This window comes from Nerophis lumbriciformis, linkage group LG17 (genome assembly GCF_033978685.3).
Source record: "Nerophis lumbriciformis linkage group LG17, RoL_Nlum_v2.1, whole genome shotgun sequence".
In the NCBI taxonomy this organism is placed as follows: Eukaryota; Metazoa; Chordata; class Actinopteri; order Syngnathiformes; family Syngnathidae; genus Nerophis; species Nerophis lumbriciformis.
The window spans coordinates 14,244,641-14,264,912 of NC_084564.2; the positions used below are offsets into that span (position 1 = coordinate 14,244,641).

Below are 20,272 nucleotides of genomic sequence, written 5' to 3' on the forward strand. Positions count from 1 at the left end.
TATATATATATATATATATATGTATATATATATATATATACACACATATATATATATATATATATATATATATATATATATATATATATATATATATATATATATATATATATATATATATATATATTTTTTTTTTTTTTTTCCCATTAAATGTGCACGTCTCTTCTCAAAAACATCCAACTTTTTTCTAAAAAGACAAGTATTTTTTCCCGGAAAAATAAGACATACAAATATTTAAAAAAAAAAAATTATAAATACATTTTCATGAAAATGTGAATCAAACTTGTATATATACCTATAAAAAATTCTGAACAAAACAAAATCATATTTTTTCTTTAAAAAACAGACTATATTTTTTAAATAAAAAAACAAACAACTTATTTTCCCTTGGTAGGTAGACAATTTTTCCCTCTGAAAAATCTAAAGTATTTTCATGAAAATACACATCTTTTTTTTGAGAAAATATAGGACTTTTGTAATTAAATAAAAATGTTCTTAGTCGGGTAATTAAAATCATCCATCCATTTTCTACCGCTTGTCCCTTTTGGGGACGCGGGGGGATGCTGGAGCCTATCTTCCACAGTATAAATAAAACCTATGAGAAAAAATATGAATAAACTAAAATAGACAAACATAAGAAAAATACATACATATATAATTTATTTGTGGCAACTAAATAAATTAAGGCATTTTGCTAGGTCAACGCTTGGTACTCTCTGTAGTTAAGTCAAGAACTGAGCCAATAATTTGCTCACTAACCAGCTTCGTCGGTGGTGATGGTGAGCTCGTTGCTGGGGTTACTGTTGCCAATGATGTTCTTGGCCACCATGCGGATGTTGTAGGTGGAAGAAGGGTGGAGGTCGATGATGGTGGCCTGGTTGAGCTGCGGCGACACGTCTTTGGTCACCTGTGCTGACATCCACGATGCTACGAAGAACACCAGGGAAACAAATTAACAAAGTGTTTCTTTGGGATTAACTCTTTTTTTTAATTTTTTTTTTATCACTACCTGATTTGTTCTTGCACTCTATGTCATATCCTGTGATGGGGCTGTTGCCATCGAAGCCCATGGTCCAGCGGAGAGCGATGGTCCGGTCCTTGACCTCCCGGATCTCCACCTCAGGAGGGTCTGGAGCCTCTGTGGTAAAGTGAAGGACATTTTTAGAGGACCGTCAGAAAGGGACGTTTTGTCGGGTTATCTTAAGTTTTCTAGTACCGTATTTTTCGGACTATAAGTCGCAGTTTTTTTCATAGTTTAGCCGGGCTCCAGTGCGATTTATATATGTTTTTTTCCTTCATTATTATGCATTTTCGGCAGATGCGACTTATACTCCGAGAAATACGGTAGTTTTATGTGCAAAACAAAGTAAAGTAAGAAAAGCAGGGTGTAGAAAATAAAAAAAATTAAAAAAACACAAGACGTTCTTGTGAATAAAGTCATGGCTCAGCACATTTCTACCTTGCACCGTCAGCTGTATGATTCCTCGATCTTCCCCAAAGGAGTTGATGGCGTGACAGGAGAAGAAACCGGAGTCCTCGCGTACAGTCGGCATGATCTGCAAAGGTGGAGAGTTGCTACTGTCATTCTCCCAGAATTTATAAGGAGATTTGACCCTTTTTTTTTTTTTAGACACAGTCACAAAAAAAAGAACCCACCACCAGCGTGGAGACGACTTCGTCGGCCACTTCCTTGACGGTCACCACGTATCTGCTGGTCTCAGGGTTGATGATGCGCTCCTCCTTCTCCCAGCGCACCATGATGGGCTTCTCGCCGTGTGCTATGCAGCTCATCCTCTTCTCCTCGCCCTGCGTGGCCAGCGTGGTGTTGGGGTACGACGTGATCATGGCCGGGACTGGGTGGAGGAGGGAGAGAGGACGTTCATTTATGCGTTGACATTTGTGTTGTTTTGCAGTGGGTGACTTATTTTTACGCTTGTTCGGCATCAAATGATTCAATTTCATGTGTTCACAATAGAGTTTTATTTTCAACATTTTCCGGAGAACTTATTTATTTCCAACTTTTTTCCAGTGTTGGCCAATACTGATACCAATTTAATACAATATCAGCATAAGTCATACGTATTTTCATTATTTTGTAATGTGAAATGTTAAAATACAATTTTACACTGCAAAAACTGAACTCTAAGTAAGATTAAATATCTCAAATAAGGGTGATATTTGCTTATTTTCTGTCTGATAAGATAATTCTTCTCACTAAGCAGAATTTATGTTAGAGTCTTTTACTTGTTTTAAGGGTTTTGGTCCTAAATGATCTCGGTAAGATATTACAGCTTGTTGCTGAGATTTGATGACCTACAAACCCCGTTTCCATATGAGTTGGGAAATTGTGTTAGATGTAAATATAAACGGAATACAATGATTTGCAAATCATTTTCAACCCATATTCAGTTGAATATGCTACAAAGACAACATATTTGATGTTCAAACTGATAAACTTTTTTTTTTTTTTTTTTTGCAAATAATCATTAACTTTAGAATTTGATGCCAGCAACACGAGACAAAGAAGTTGGGAAAGGTGGCAATAAATACTGATAAAGTTGAGGAATGCTCATCAAACACTTATTTGGAACATCCCACAGGTGAACAAACTAATTGAGAACAGGTGGGTGCCATGATTGGGTATAAAAGTAGACTCCATGAAATGCTCAGTCATTCACAAACACGGATGGGGCGAGGGTCACCACTTTGTCAACAAATGCGTGAGCACATTTTTGAACAGTTTAAGAAAAACTTTTCTCAACCAGCTATTGCAAGGAATTTAGGGATTTCACCATCTACGGTCCGTAATATCATCAAAGGGTTCAGAGAATCTGGAAAAATCACTGCACGTAAACAGCTAAGCCCGTGACCTTCGATCCCTCAGGCTGTTCTGCATCAACAAGCGACATCAGTGTGTAAAGGATATCACCACATGGGCTCAGGAACACTTCAGAAACCCACTGTCAGTAACTACAGTTGGTCGCTACATCTGTAAGTGCAAGTTAAAACTCTCCTATGCAAGGCGAAAACCGTTTATCAACAACACTCAGAAACGTCGTCGGCTTCGCTGGGCCTGAGCTCATCTAAGATGGACTGATACAAAGTGGAAAAGTGTTCTGTGGTCTGACGAGTCCACATTTCAAATTGTTTTTGGAAACTGTGGACGTCGTGTCCTCCGGACCAAAGAGGAAAAGAACCATCCGGATTGTTATAGGCGCAAAGTTGAAAAGCCAGCATCTGTTATGGTATGGGGGTGTATTAGTGCCCAAGACATGGGTAACTTACACATCTGTGAAGGCGCCATTAATGCTGAGAGGTACATACAGGTTTTGGAGCAACATATGTTGCTATCCAAGCAACGTTACCATGGACGCCCCTGCTTATTTCAGCAAGACAATGCCAAGCCACGTGTTGCATCAACGTGGCTTCATAGTAAAAGAGTTCGGGTACTAGACTGGCCTGCCTGTAATCCAGACCTGTCTTCCATTGAAAATGTGTGGCGCATTATGAAGCCTAAAATACCACAACGGAGACCCCCGGACTGTTGAACAACTTAAGCTGTACATCAAACAAGAATGGGAAAGAATTCCACCTGAGAAGTTTAAAAATGTGTCTCCTCAGTTCCCAAACGTTTACTGAGTGTTGTTAAAAGAAAAGGTGATGTAACAGTGGTGAACATGCCCTTTCCCAACTACTTTGGCACGTGTTGCAGCCATGAAATTCTAAGTTAATTATTATTTTCAAAAAATAAATAAAGTTTATGAGTTTGAACATCAAATATCTTGTCTTTGTAGTGCATTCAGTTGAATATGGGTTGAAAAGGATTTGCAAATCATTGTATTCCGTTTATATTTACATCTAACACAATTTCCCAACTCATATGGAAACGGGGTTTGTATATTGAGTGAAACATGCTTGAAACTAGAATATCAACTGATGCAAAGCTGTGTCATCAACACTCACAAGTATATAACTACTTTTTTAAAGTAATAATTTCTTACTTCAAGCATGAAAACAAAACTCATGATGCCGAGCGCATATCATTATGTCAAGATAATGGCACTAGCATTTACTTAATTTAAGAATATTTTTCAACATATTGAGCAAAAAGGTCTCTTTTTTTTCAACCAAGAAAAGTGCACTTGTTATTAGTGAGAATATACTTATTTTAAGGTATTTTTGGGTTCATTGAGGTTAGCTCATTTTACTTGTTTTGTAAAGTCTTGACAAGCCAAATTTTCTTGTTGTATTGGCAGATAATTTTGCTTAGTTCAAATAAAATACCCCTCATTTTTGTATTTGTTTTTCTTGTTTTTGAACACTGACTTTTTGCAGTGTAGGTATGAAAAACACTAACCTATTTATTATAACGGACTTATTCTGTCTTTAAGTTGAAGTGGAGCGGTAGTTGTCTTTTGAAGACATGGAGCGGCCACATTAAATCCAGCTCATGTTGCAGTAAGTCAGATGATGCGGACACGTTTGTTACTGGATACTTTTTAACAGTAATATGCAACTATAATTCTTTGATACTTGTTTATATTGACAAACGTGCTGTTTAAGACTGAAATATTGTTCAATTAAAGACACCTATGAGGTATGCCGAGCTTGTGTGCTAATGCGTGCTTAGCTGATGTGTAGCTGCTAGCTCCTAGTAGCCTATGTATCATGTTTATATTTTGTAAATGCCTTAACTAAAATAGAAGAAAAGACCAACATTGTGTGTTTATCGGAGGACATTTAGATATTTGCACGAGCAAACGCACTGCAAGACTGCTTGTATCGAAGCTAATTCTGGACATTTTTTTGCTAATATCAGACCGATATTCCAAATCAATATCGGATTGGGATTTCTTTAATTTTAACACTTGTTCATTATAGGAATAAATTGTTTATAGGTTTTTTTTAATTGTTTTCTTTTTTGTATATTCTGCGACCCTATCTAGAAGAGAAGGGGCAACCTCAACAAAGAAAGTCAAGCCTGTCACCATTTACATTGTCACTTATACCCATTCAGAAAGTTGCTGTGCGCTTAACTTCTTTTTACACTTAAAAATGTTGCGAAAATTTGATGTGCAAAGCAAAGCGATTCACCTTTGCGTTACGACTTTATTAATTAAATTAAGAATGAGGTATTTATGGTTTGTGCGTCTAAACATGAAAAATGGTTAGCTTATTTAGCACACGTTTTACTGTTGCAAATGCAAAAACGTTATTGACTTTTCTTGTAAAGTTGATAAAGACCCTTAAAGGCGACAGTTTGACCCTGGAACAGAATATTTAATGTTCTACTATAGGAAAGCCTGTTTAAAAATACAAACAATCACATAAATAAAGGAACTAATTTGCAGTTGTTGGCACATTAATATAAGGAAGTAGATTTCTGTCTATTCACATCGGCCTTAAATGATTTATTTTTAATGGTATCTTTAAAAGAAAGTGGTTTGATGGCGCTATTTGCAAGGGGAAATTAGCGCTGCAGGTATGAATCCGGCAGAGGGTGCTGTGTCAAATGTTAATTCACTTAAAATTTTACAGCAGGAAGATGTTTTGACAAGCATTGATTTTGTGTAAGTGCACATTTTGTAAATACAATAATGTATATTGTATACCTCAAATTCTTTATTATTACAAAACCCAAAAGCAGTGAAGTTGGCACGTTGTGTAATTCGTACATAATGATTTGTAAATCTTTGTCAACTTATATTCAATTGAATAGACTGCAAAGACAAGATATTTAATGTTTGAACTGAGAAACTTAATTTTTTTTTTGAAAATAATCATTAACTTAGAATTTAATGGCAGCAACACATTGCAAAAAAGTTGGCACCGGGGCATTTTTACCACTGTGTTACATGGCCTTTCCTTTTAACAACACTCAGTAAACGTTTGGGGACTGAGGAGACCAATTTTTGAAGCTTTTCAGGTGGAATTCTTTCCCATTCTTGCTTGATGTACAGCTTAAGTCGTTCAACAGTGCGAGGTCTCCTATGTGGTATTTTAGACTTCATATTGTGCCACACATTTTCAATGGGAGACAGGTCTGGACTACAGGCAGGCCAGTCTAGTACCCGCACTCTTTTACTATGAAACCACGCTGTTGTAACGTGCAGAATGTGGCTTGGCATTGTCTTGCTGAAATAAGCAGGGGCGTCCATGAAAAAGATGTTGCTTGGATGGCAACATATGTTGCTCCAAAACCTGTATGTACCTTTCAGCATTAATGATGCCTTAACAAATGTGTAAGTTACCCATGCCTTGGGCACTAATACACCCCCATACCATCACAGATGCTGGCTTTTCAACTTTGCGCCTAGAACAGTCTGGATGGTTCTTTTCCTCTTTGGTCCGTAGGACACGACGTCCACAGTTTCAAAAAACAATTTGAAATGTTTACTCGTCAGACCACAGAATACTTTTCCACTTTGCATCAGTCCATCTCAAATGAGCTCAGGCCCAGCAAAGCCGGCGGCGTTTCTGGGTGTTGTTGACAAATAGCTTTCGCTTTGCATAATAGAGTTTTAACTTGCACTTACAGATGTAGCGACAAACTGTATGTAATTACTGGCAGTGGTTTTCTGAAGTGTTACTGAGCCCATTTGGTGATATTCTTAACATAATGATGTCGGTTTTTGATGCAGCACCACATGAGGGATCGAAGGTCCGTAAAATCATCGCTTACGTGCAGTGATTTCTCCAAATTCTCTTAACCTTTTGATGATATTACGAACCGTAGATGGTGAAATCCCTAAATTCCTTGCAATAGCTCGTTGAGAAATGTTGTTCTTAAACTGTTCGACAATTTGCTCACACATTTGTTCACAAATTGGTGACCCTCGCCCCATCCTTGTTTGTGAAAGACTGAGCATTTCATGGAAGCTGCTTTTATACCCAATCATGGCACCCACCTGTTCCCAATTAGCCTGGTCACCTGTGGGATGTTCCAAATAAGTGTTTGATGAGCATTCCTCAACTTTCTCAGTCTTTTTTGCCACTTGTGCCAGCTTTTTTGAAACATGTTGCAGGCATCAAATTCCAAATGAGCTAATATTTGCAAAAAATAACAAAGTTTACCAGTTCGAACATTACGTATCTTGTATTTGCAGTGAATTCAATTGAATATAAGTTGAAAATGATTTGCAAATCATTGTATTCTGTTTTTATTTACGATTTGAACAGCGTGCCAACTTCACTGGTTTTGGGTTTTGTATATTTAAGTTTTTAGATGATGAAAATAGGCATTTTTGAGCTTTTTATGGGCACATCCATTATTTCTGCCTAGCTACACGGCCATTTGACGGTATTTGTTGTTTGCGTTTTTACGTTTTAGTGCAAATGTTCTTTGGTTATGTTTAGTTTTTTCGTCTCCATATATTTATATCGTCTTGTATTTAGTCATTGCAGCGTTTGGGTTTATAGATGGGATGTGTTCGGGTTCCAGTTATTTGTGAATGCAATCAAAGAACAAAAAGCGTATTTTCCTGCTCCACAGCCAGCCCGTAACTTGTCTCAATTCCGCCAGCCAGCTTTGATGACGACAGCCGACGGTAACGTGCGGCTTTTCTCGGCGAAGAGGCTGCCGAAGACGACGAGGAAGAAAGAGGTGACTCCTGACTGAACTCCCATTGCTCTGACACTGGAGTCTGTCTGGCGGTGCGCCGAAACCACACACCGGGCTCATTATCAACACGTTCAGTGTGTGTGTGTGTGTGTGTGTGTGTGTGTGTGTGTGTGTGTGTGTGTGTGTGTGTGTGTGTGTGTGTGTGTGTGTGTGTGATTCAGCAGAATGACTACTTGTTGTTAATGTCTCTTTCATTCTTCTTCCCACACATGACTTTCAGGTAAAAATTGAGAAACTCCTGATTTGGATGAAACCATTTATTTATAAAAGGTATTAGCCCTATTCTTTTTTTCCCCCAATGTATTTATTTATTTTTTTACATTTACCATCTTCCACTATTTTATTAATAACTTGAAATCATTAAACCAATGTGAGAATTGCATATCATTTGTATTTATTTTTATATTTATTAATTAATTTGATAGGGAAATCATAATACAGGTACTGAGAAAACAGAGACCCACCCCCCAAAATTTTTTTTTAAATAAAAAAAAATACAATAACAATGACCCCCCCCCGCACCCCCTCCTACATTTCAGTCACAGTGTGTAACAATGTAGTGCCTTGACGAATGGGTCCATGACGAATACTTCTGTTTTGTTTGATAAGCCGCTGTGCTGCCGCGTTACAGACACCATTTGGAAACAATTAAAGTATGTTAATAAACATTAAACATACTGTGTAAATTGTCACGGCCCGAGCGCACACAAGTGCGCATTCATTTGTGCGCTGCGCTGGGCGCATCTTCGGGAGCGCGCCAGGCACGTGTCAGTCCGGCTGCAGCAAGCAGCTGCAATCAATCGCCAACAATCAGCGCACCTGTCACTGATCAGAGTACCTGCCTTCATAAGCCTGCACAACCTGCTACCCCACGCCAGAACGTAGCTACCTGTCCTGTACAGTAAGCCGTATATCATACTCTATGCAAACCTGCTCTCTATGTTTTCTCCCCCGTCGTGTTTATTGTCTTGTGTCCTCCTTGTCGTTCCAACAGCAGACCTCCGTTCCCGCGTGACGAGCTGTGTGTCTCGTCTCCCCTTGTTCCCTCTGCTTCCCTGACTGCCTCTTGGATCTCGACCTCTCGCCCTGACACAGACCTTCGACGCCTCGCTATAGCCCCCGAACTTGCCTTGTTCCCCCCCTTGGACTTCTGCACCTCTCGCTCAACATTCCTGGTAACACTCATTTAATTCCTACACATCTTGGATTAATACATACACTTCATGTATTATTTATTTATATATATATATATATATATATATATATATATATATATATATATATATATATATATATATATATATATATATATATATATATATATATATATATATATATATATATATATATATATATATATATATATATATATAAATAATACATATATATATATATATATATATATATATATATATATTAGGGGTGTGGGGAAAAAATCGATTCAGATTCAAATCGCGATTCTCACGTTGTGCGATTCAGAATCGATTCTCATTTAAAAAAAATAGATTTAAAATTTTTAAATTTTTTTTTCCTTTTTTTTAATTTCCATCCATCCATCCATTTTCTACCGCTTATTCCCTTTGGGGTCGCGGGGGGCGCTGGAGCCTATCTCAGCTACAATCGGGCGGAAGGCGGTGTACACCCTGGACAAGTCGCCACCTCATCGCAGGGCCAACACAGATAGACAGACAACATTCACACTCACATCCACACACTAGGGCCAATTTAGTGTTGCCAATCAACTTATCCCCAGGTGCATGTCTTTGGAAGTGGGAGGAAGCCGGAGTACCCGGAGGGAACCCACGCAGTCACGGGGAGAACATGCAAACTCCACACAGAAAGATCCCGAGCCCGGGATTGAACCCAAGACTACTCAGGACCTTCGTATTGTGAGGCAGATGCACTAACCCCTCTGCCACCGTTTACTTTTTCTAAATTAATTAATCCAACAAAACAATACACAGCAATACCATAACAATGCAATCCAATTCCAAAACCAAACCTGACCCAGGAACACTCAGAACTGCAATAAACAGAGCAATTGAGAGGAGACACAAACACGACACAGAGCAAACCAAAAGTAGTGAAACAAAAATGAATATTATCAACAACAGTATCAATATTAGTTACAATTTCAACATAGCAGTGATTAAAAATCCCTCATTGACATTATCATTAGACATTTATAAAAAAAAAATAAAAAAAAGAACAATAGTGTCACACTTGCATCGCATCTCATAAGCTTGACAACACCCTGTGTCCAATATTTTCACAAAGATAAAATAAGTCATATTTTTGGTTCATTTAATAGTTAAAACAAATTTACATTATTGCAATCAGTTGATAAAACATTGTCCTTTACAATTATGAAAGCTTTTTACAAAAATCTACTATTCTGCTTGCATGTCAGCAGACTGGGGTAGATCCTGCTGAAATCCTATGTATTGAATGAATAGAGAATCCTTTTGAATCGGGAAAATATAGTTTTTGAATCGAGAATCGTGTTGAATCGAAAAAAATAAATTTTAAATCGAATCGTGACCCTAAGAATCGATATTGACACCCAAAGATTTGCTGCCCTAATATATATATATATATATATATATATATATATATATATATATATATATATATGTATCCATCCATCCATCCATCCATTTTTCTACCGCTTGTCCCTTTCGGGGTCGTGGGGGGTGCTGGAGCCTATCTCAGCTGCATTCGGGTATATATATATATATATATATATATATATATATATATATATATATATATATACATATATATATATATATATATATATTTTTTTTTTTTTATATATATATATATATATATATATATATATATAAATAAATAAATAGAGTTTAAACGACATACCGTCTCCTCCTCCTCTACACGTAACATAAATAACTCATTCAACAACGTATATATCTGCGGCTTAAAATCGACATTTTAACCATAAAATCCTATTTTTATGGTTAATTTACACAAAATTTTTACTGTAATTTTTCTATTTTTTTAAATAGTTTATAAAACTGTAGAATTGAAGACATTATCTGTAAATAAACAATCCGCCTGTTATTTTAAGTAATATGCCAGTAATGACAAACTATGCATATTTCTATTTTTTTACAGAAAAATACCAAATTAATTATACATAGCATTTTCTGTTTTCTTAAATTACTTTCAAATTCATGTAAAATTACAGTAATTATCTTTCATTAAATATGTAGCTTGTTATATAAAAGTCTATGTCCATATTAACAATCTAACTGTAGAATAAAGGTATTTTTCTGCAGAACTGTTTGCATCGTCACTTTATTAAAGGTGGTTGATCTGAACAATTCAGAAAAAATCTGTAAAATAATGGTATTTTTGTCATGACTAGGTCCTGGGTGTTTGCTTTTCCGGGATGCAACGGAAAGTTGGCTCGGGCGAGACGGGAATGTAAGTACATATTTATTTAAACACTATAACTACAAAAAAAAGGGAAGTAAACAAAAGGCGCGCACAATGGCGGAGAACAAACTATGAAACCAAAACGACTATAAACCTGGAACAAAAACTTACTTTGGCATGGGACATGAAGCATGATCTAAGAGGATGAAGAGTGTGTAGAGCATAAATGCAAGATGTCACCAGACAGACAAACTGAAAACAATGAACTTAAATACTACAGACATGATTAACGAAAACAGGTGCGTGACTCAAAACGTGAAACAGGTGCGTGACGTGACAGGTGAAAACTAATGGGTTGCTATGGTGACAAACAAGAGTGCACAATGAGTCCAAATAACTAAACAAAACATGACTAAAACAAAACATGATTACACAGACATGACAATTTTTCTGTGGAACTGCCAGCATTGTCACTTCATTAAAAGGTGTTTGATCGTAATAATTTGGAAAAACTATTTGCATCGTCACTTTATCATAGGTGGTTGATCTTATTAATTTGGTAAAAATCTGTAAAATTACGATATTTTTCCGCAAAACGTTTCATGAAAATTTCTGTAAATATGTTTTTGATCATTATTTGGTTTACAATGTTTTACTTTAATTTTATGTTTTTTGTTTGGCAGCCGTAGCTGCCAGTAGATGACCGTTTTTTTACAGAATTTTTTTTTACATTGTATGGAAAAATATATTTTTCTTCAAAAATGTAGTGGGCGCGGCTTATATACCGGTGCGCTCTATAGTCCGGAAAACATGGTAATCAATAGTTAGATAACTAAGATAATCAATAGCTGCAGACCTAAAAGTTACCCATCACTAGGCAAAACACCAAGAACCGACAAAATGGAACATAAACATGACAACACACAACATTATGGAGTGGTCAGAGTCTATGACAGCGCCAAATGCCATTGGTCCCCTCACAACAATTCATACTTGCCAACCTTGAGACCTCCGATTTCGGGAGGTGGGGGTGGGGGGTGGGGGCGTGGTCAGGGTGGGGCGGGGGCGTGGTTGGGGGCGTGGCTAAGAGGGGAGGAGTATATTTACAGCTAGAATTCACCAAGTCAAGTATTTCATATGAATATATATATATATATAAGAAATACTTGACTTTCAGTGAATTCTAGCTATATATATATTTATTTGATTATATATATATATATATATATATATATATATATATATATATATATATATATATATATATATAAAATAAATACTTGAATTTCAGTCTTCATTTATTTACACATATACACACACATAACACTCATCTACTCATTGTTGAGTTAAGGGTTGAATTGTCCATCCTTGTTCTATTCTCTGTCACTATTTTTCTAACATGCTGAACACCCTTTCGCAGGTACCCAGAAAGGTTTCGAGTACCACCAAAAAAACGGAATCTCTGAAGACAGTATAAAAATCTGTGTTAAAGGTGTACAAATACTGTTTGTAGAATAAGCATGTTATTGTTTACAAATGAGGGTTAAGAGTTCAGTACTGGGTTAAGTACCGTTCTGTAAGAATGTAATAGCGTGATCTATGTTTGTCTGTTGACATCTCCTGGTGAATGTTGGCTATAGCGTACTGGGGTTACTTTTTGGTTGGCCAACAATTTACGTGGTGTTGCGCACCTGACGTCAAGTGTGTGAGTCTGTTCTGAAGTCTACAGTAAAGAGACGTACTTCATCACCTCGCCTGGTTATTGCCTCCAACTCAATATATTACAACAACATTGCTGTTTACGGCAGACGAACTGCTTTACGGTAGAATAAAATATGACTGCTGTTGTTGTGTGTTGTTGCCGCGCTAGGAGGACGTTAATGAAACTGCCTAACAATAAACCCACATAAGAAACCAAGAACTCGCCCTCGATCATTCTACAGTTATAACGTGTTTGGGCAGGCACCTGTTTATATTGTGGGAAAGCGGACGTGAAAACAGGCTGTTGACACGTCACTCAGGTCCGCATGGAGCTGGAGGGGGCATGGCTTCCAGCTCCGCCTGAATTTCGGGAGATTTTCGGGGGAGAATTTGTCCCGGGAGGTTTTCGGGAGAGGCGCTGAATTTCGGGAGTCTCCCAGAAAATCCGGGAGGGTTGGCAAGTATGCAACAATTAGGGAAATAAATATGCAGTAGGACTCCACCCTTTAACTGCCTCGGTAGGTGCTGCTGTTTTGGTTAGCAACATAGCTCGCATGCAGTCTTTTATGTCTGCGTATGAACGATACGGCCTCGAACTGGGGTCATTATGGGAAAATGGTGGCACCAATTTGTTCAGGTGAACATCAGCAGCAATTTGAGTGGGGGTCTCTATTAGAGGAAACACGGTATGTTCTTTACACTATGTGGACAGTTGTGGTAGATACTGACAGAGGCCTTCTTCATTGTGCCTAAATGTCCGCACCCGCCCGAATAAATGTGTCTGCATGTGCATGATTGTGACACCGCATGTGCAAATGTGTGTATGTGTGTGTATGTGTGAGAGAGAGAGAGCAGCTGTGTCTCCCCTGAATGTGCAAGCGAAGCGACTCGTGCTCATGACACATCTCGGCCGCGCTACACGATGGAAGGCGGCGAGAGAGCATGTAACCCTGCAGCGCTAACTATGATCCCGCTCTCTCTCCGCGTGCCTCCTCGGGCTCTCACCAGGACGGCCATGATTTAATGATGAGAGCGAGAGAGACCGCTTTGATTATTCATACGCGGCAGACAGGACCGCCGGGCGGCCTTGGTGTCTCACGCACTTACATTTGAATAGACACACATATTTGATGTGAAGACCAGACATGCACTTTCAGAAATGCATGAATAAAAATGGAGGCTCAGAGCAACAGGAGTACTTTTAAAACGTGGAATTGAAGCTTAATAATAATGTTTAGCACATGTGAGGCGGGGCTCTCCAGAAGATGTCCGGGAAAGTGGGAGAAAAACAACAACTGAATTATGCTGCAGAACATAACTCTTTTGCAAAGGGGTAAGTAACAGATAGGGATGTCCCGATCCGATATTGATATCGGAAATCAGTCCGATATTAGCCAAAAAAGTGAATATCGGATTTTATCGGACTGAATCTAAAAACTCCGATATAAGCGCTCCGATATAAGCTGTCCATTTACCGCTGCAGCACGTCTATAATAGGTGACTCTGGTTTGATCACACTCCAACACAGTAGGTGGCGGCAATGCCCCTTAATTAACGTTGGTGCCGGCCGCGGAAGAAGAGCGTCTCTGATCCAGCATGCACAGCCCACGTGATCACAACAACGACAACGCGTGTGCTTGCAGCAAAGTGTAGTGATGTCGGCTGTGTGGAAGTATTTTAACCCATACTTGCCAACCTTGAGACCTCCGATTTCGGGAGGTGGGGGGTGGGGGGTGGGGGGTCGTGGTCGGGGTGGGGCGGGGGCGTGGTTGGGGGCAGGGCTAAGAGGGGAGGAGTATATTTACAGCTAGAATTCACCAAGTCAAGTATTTCATATATATATATATATATATATATATATATATATATATATATACGTATATATATATAAGAAATACTTGACTTTCAGTGAATTCTAGCTATATATATATTTATTTTATTATATATATATATATTTTATATATATATATATATATAAATATAAATAAAAGAAATACTTGAATTTCAGTGTTTATTTATTTACACATATACACACACATAACACTCATCTACTCATTGTTGAGTTAAGGGTTGAATTGTCCATCCTTGTTCTATTCTCTGTCACTATTTTTCCAACCATGCTGAACACCCTTTCGCAGGTACCCAGAAAGGTTTCGAGTACCACCAAAAAAAACTGAATCTCTGAAGACAGTATAAAAATCTGTGTTAAAGGTGTACAAATACTGTTTGTATAATAAGCATGTTATTTTTTACAAATGAGGGTTAAGAGTTCAGTACTAAAAAAAAAAAGAAAAGAATGTGGCTTAAGTACAGTTTTTTAATTGAGCTGCTGCATTTTTTGGTTGGGTTGTTTATTTATTTTGAGTAACTTCTATACATTTCTAAAAGGGGAGGAATGTAATAGTGATCTATGTTTGTCTGTTGCCATCTCCTGGTGAATGTTGGCTATAGCGTACTGGGGTTACTTTTTGGTTGGCCAACGATTTACGTGGTGTTGCGCACCTGACGTCACTCAGGTCCACATGGAGCTGGAGGGGGCGTGGCTTCCAGCTCCGCCTGAATTTCGGGAGATTTTCGGGAGAAAATTTGTCCCGGGAGGTTTTCGGGAGAGGCGCTGAATTTCGGGAGTCTCCCGGAAAATCCGGGAGGGTTGGCAAGTATGTTTTAACCTAATCTCGGACAAAGACGTTGCCGCTAAATGCAACATTTGTCAGGCGCAAGTGTCCCGTGGAGGGACAGAACCGGGAAGGTTCAATACAAGCAACCTCATCGCACATTTGAAAAAACACCACAAAAAAGAACACGAGGATTCTCGCGAGAGCAGCAAGGCGAAGCAACAAACCTCTGGCTCGCTTCAGCAACCCACGCTGGCCGAAAGCTTTGCAAGACGTGACAAACTACCACGGGACAGCAAAAAGGCAATGGCCATAACAGAAAAGATAGCCCAGTTTATTGTGCTTGATGACCAGCCCCTGTCGGTGGTGAGTAATGTCGGGTTTAAACGCTTAATGGAGCACCTCGAACCTCGCTACATTATTCCTAGCCGCCACTACATTGTAGACAAAACTATACCCCAGATGCACGAAGAGGTTAAAAAGTAACTGAAGTGAACTTGAATTGTTTGCACTTTAAAACTTGTTTTTATTTTTTTTATTGGATTTATTTAGGTTATTTTTCAGGGTCTTCTAATTTATTTTTAATTTATTCTATTCAATTGTATAATTTTGTTGGTATTAGTGGTTATTTTGCACTTTAAATATAACATTTAGTTTTTATTGGATTTGTTGAGGTAATACTCTTATGTTGAAGGTTAAAATTTATGTAACCAATTGGTTAATAATAATAAATGGGTCAGTTTTTTCTATACCTACTCTTGTGACTATTGTTTTCTGTTTTAACACTACAACATCAGTAACAGTAACATCACTTTATCAAGCCTTTTCTAACATTCCACACAACAAAATAAGGAATAAATATATGCATGATTCGTGCCTATATCGCAGTGGTTCTCAAATGGGGGTACGCGTACCCCTGGGGGTACTTGAAGGTATACCAAGAGGTACGTGAGATTTTTTTTTAAAATATTCTAAAAATAGCAACAATTCAAAAATCCTTTATAAATATATTTATTGAATAATACTTAAACAAAATATGAATGTAAGTTCATAAACCGAACATCAAATCAACTAGGCTATTCCATTCATTACAATCAGGGGCGCCGAAAAGGGGGGGTAAAGGAGACGGATTCTAGAGGCCCATGATGGAGGGGGGCCCAGAGAGGCCCCTAATGATGATGAAATTATAATACAGAAAAAATAATGACACTGTGTTGGGGGCCCTGTAAAGATTATTTTCATGGGGCCCAAAATCCCTAGCGGCGCCCCTGATTACAATGCAACAATGCAATATTAAGTGTTGACTGCTAGAATTTTTGTGGACATGTTCCATAAATATTGATGTTAAAGATTTCTTTTTTTTGTGAAGAAATGTTTAGAATTAAGTTCATGAATCCAGATGGATCTCTATTACAATCCCAAAAGAGGGCACTTTAAGTTGATGATTACTTCTATGTGTAAAAATCTCTTTCCAAATGGTTCAAGAAAGACCACTACAAATGAGCAATATTTTGCACTGTTATACAATTTAATAAATCAGAAACTGATGACATAGTGATGTATTTTACTTCTTGATCTCTTTTTTTCAACCAAAGATGCTTTGCTCTGATTAGGGGGTACTTGAATTAAAAAAAATTTCACAGGGGGTACATCATTGAAAAAAGGTTGAGAACCACTGCTATATCGTATCGTATTGATATCGGTATCGGCCAATACTCAAGGCTACAATATCGGTATCGTATCGGAAGTGAAAAAGTTGTATCGGGACATTCCTAGTAACAGAATCAAAATAATTAAATGAAAAATGAAAATAACGAAATAAACTACCAGTTTGGTACATATTAACGAGTTATAAGTGCAATATGGCAGCGCATTAGTAAGTTTAAGCTGTACTGACACCTTGTCATAACGGGGGGGTCGCAGCTTACTGCGAGGTTTGTTCTCCCAGGATGCAAACAGATTATTCCGGACAGGACTTGAAGGTAGGAACATATTTAATAATCAATTAATCCCACACATCAGAAAAGATAGGACCCAAAACAAAAGGAAAGTGTGCCGTTCACACGAGAGGCTAAAAAACAACTAAAAACTTAACGCAGGAAACATAGACGCTAACACTTAGCAAGAACTATGGACATGGAGAAACTGTATCAAACTGTGGCATGAAACAACTAACACGTACGTGGACACGGCATGAATCGAACAACGAGCATAAACTTGGAATCGGACATGAAAACGAGCAATGACGCCTGGCCGACTGACTGGCAAAAGCAGGCTTAAATAGTGCCTCTGATTAGGCCAGTGGATCTTAACCTGGGTTCGATGGAACCCTAGGGGTTCGGTGAGTCGGGCTCAGGGGTTCGGCGGAGGTCAAGACACACCCGACTCATTGTGTAAATAAAAACTTTTCCCTATCGGCGTATTACGGATACGGCAACAGCAGAAGTCACACTGATTTGCAGGCGTGTAATTTGTTGTGAGTTGATGCACTGTGTTGGTCTTTGAACAAGGTGATGTTCATGCACGGTTCATTTTGTGCACCAGTAAAAAAACATGGTAACACTTTAGTATGGGGAACATATTCACCATTAATTAGTTGCTTATTAACATGCAAATTAGTAACATATTGGCTCTTAACTAGTACTTATTAATGCCTTATTCTGCATGGCCTTATTATAACCCTAACCCTCTAACCCTAACAGTCAGGTTCAAACACTGATGACATCTATTAAACAAGACAAGAAGCAAAGAATCAAACAGAGGCAGAATTCAAATTAGGACTCAATTGAGGAGAGACGCCGTCGACCTGTAACCTCTTACAGTGTCACTCACGCTCTGGCGAAAAATTGTACGCCACCTCTTTTTATTTGGACTTTCCCTGTTTACATAACAACATCTGTTTCTAAAGGAATGGGGAGTATGTAAACAGTCATTGTTTTCGGTCACATTAACACAAAATAAAAAGATGCCTCGGGCTTGGGCTAGTCCTGGATTCAGCTTGGGCAGGTCTTCGATGACAATAGATAACCCCACTCCCGTCTCCTCCCATCGTACACAATGGAATTTTCCAAGCCTTTGCTTGGTGCAACAAAGACAGCCCCTTGTCTGTTCATTGGGAACTCAGGGAACGGAAAGTTTTTTGATAATTTACATACAATTTTTCTGACACTAACCCTAACCAAATAACTCAAAATTAAGTCTTTGTTACTTAGAATATGTTCCCCTAGTGTCCAAAAAACTTTAAATGAAGTCTTTGTTACTTAGAATATGTTCCCCATACTAAAGTGTTACCAAAAACATATAACTTTGTCTTGAATTTGAAAAAAAAAAAAAAACATTTTATTTTTCACTAAAGAAGGGTTCGGTGAATGCGCATATGAAACTGGTGGGGTTCGGTACCTCCAACAAAGTTAAGAACCACTGGATTAGGCACAGGTGAGCGTCCCGAACACCAGAGGCAGGTGAAAACAATAAGCTGCCATGGCAACCAAACCAAACTCAGAAGTGTTACAAACAGGAACTAAAAGAGTCCAAAACTAACAGAAAATAACAAAAACATGATCAGACCACGGATCATGACACATGTATTGAGTTCTATTTCTTATTCTGCGAGCATTTGCAAACAACACCAAGCGAGCAATACTAAATTAGGAGACTGAAAGTAGTTTAATAATGAGTTAAGTTGCACAATTATTACAAATAGTTCATTAGCGATTACTAAAGAGAGGTGTGACAACAGTGGGATTTATTGCCATGAAAACAATTGTAGTGGGGTAACGCAGGCAACAAAAATGCTGTTTATCAATTTCAAGCTAAAGCATGGCTGAGAGTGGAACTGAAACTTTGGCCTGACGTTTTAGTGATTAGGGTACATTATTAGTAAGGAACTAAAGCAGGGGTCCCCAAACTACGGCCTGCGGGACGGATCCGGCCCGCCAGCGTCCAAAATCCAGCCTAAGATATAAAAAAAAAAAAAAAAAAAAAAAAAAAATATATATATATATATATATATATATATATATATATATATATATATATATATATATATATATATATATATATATATACATATATATATATATATATATTTATATATATATATATATATATATATATATATATATATATATATATTTATATATATATATATATATATATATATATATATATATATATATATATATAATTTTTTATTTATTTATTTATTTTTTAAATCTGTCCTTTCTAATCCATTTTTGACCGCTTGTTACTCTCGGTGTCTCCTAGTCGCTCAGCCAAATCATATTGTCTAAAGATGCATTTTTCCATCGATAACGGGACATCAGGTGCGCACTCTTTCAATCAATTAGTGCGCGAGGAATATATATATATATATATATATATATATATATATATATATATATATATATATATATATATATATATATATATATATACAGCCCGGCCCCCGGTCAAATTGTTTTAACCCTATGCGGCCCACAAGTCAAAAAGTTTGGGGACCCCTGAACTAAAGTTTAAATTCAAATTGTTGTCTTTTTTTGTGTAAAATTCAACTAAATTGTCACAAATATGAGCTCAGCATGGCTTGAATAAAACATCCTATCTATGAAGATTTTTTTTGTGTCCAAGTTTAAAAAAAAAAATGTAAGCCAGTACTTAAACAGATTTTTTAAATCCTAACTAAAACTGACTTCTTTGTGCTGGCGTTTAACACAAGCTAAGCTCGACATTTTTCACGTTTTTATTAATGTGTTTTTACTATTTTTATGGATAGCCCTTATTTTATTTCTGCTGAGTGTTACACCACATGTGTATATCCTATAACAAACATAAAATATATATATTTTTAAAAGTTGTTAAATAATTGTCCCAAAATTCATGAAATACAAATAAATATAATTAAATAATACAAAATATTGATTTCAAAAATAATTTTCCA

The 20,272-nt window shown here is 37.4% G+C and overlaps 1 protein-coding gene across 2 annotated transcripts in view; it reads right to left on the reverse strand.

Annotated features, from left to right (window-relative positions):
• LOC133614533 (cell adhesion molecule DSCAM-like) overlaps nucleotides 1-20,272 on the reverse strand; it is a 299,360-nt gene that overhangs the window by 39,011 nt on the left and 240,077 nt on the right. For both annotated transcript variants that reach the window (XM_072914993.1, XM_072914992.1), the window contains exons 13-16: nucleotides 1,657-1,853; nucleotides 1,460-1,556; nucleotides 1,010-1,138; nucleotides 760-927 (exon numbers count right to left, since the gene is read on the reverse strand). In XM_072914993.1, coding sequence (XP_072771094.1) covers nucleotides 760-927; nucleotides 1,010-1,138; nucleotides 1,460-1,556; nucleotides 1,657-1,853 — 591 coding nt within the window. The remainder of the gene's footprint in view (nucleotides 1-759; nucleotides 928-1,009; nucleotides 1,139-1,459; nucleotides 1,557-1,656; nucleotides 1,854-20,272) is intronic.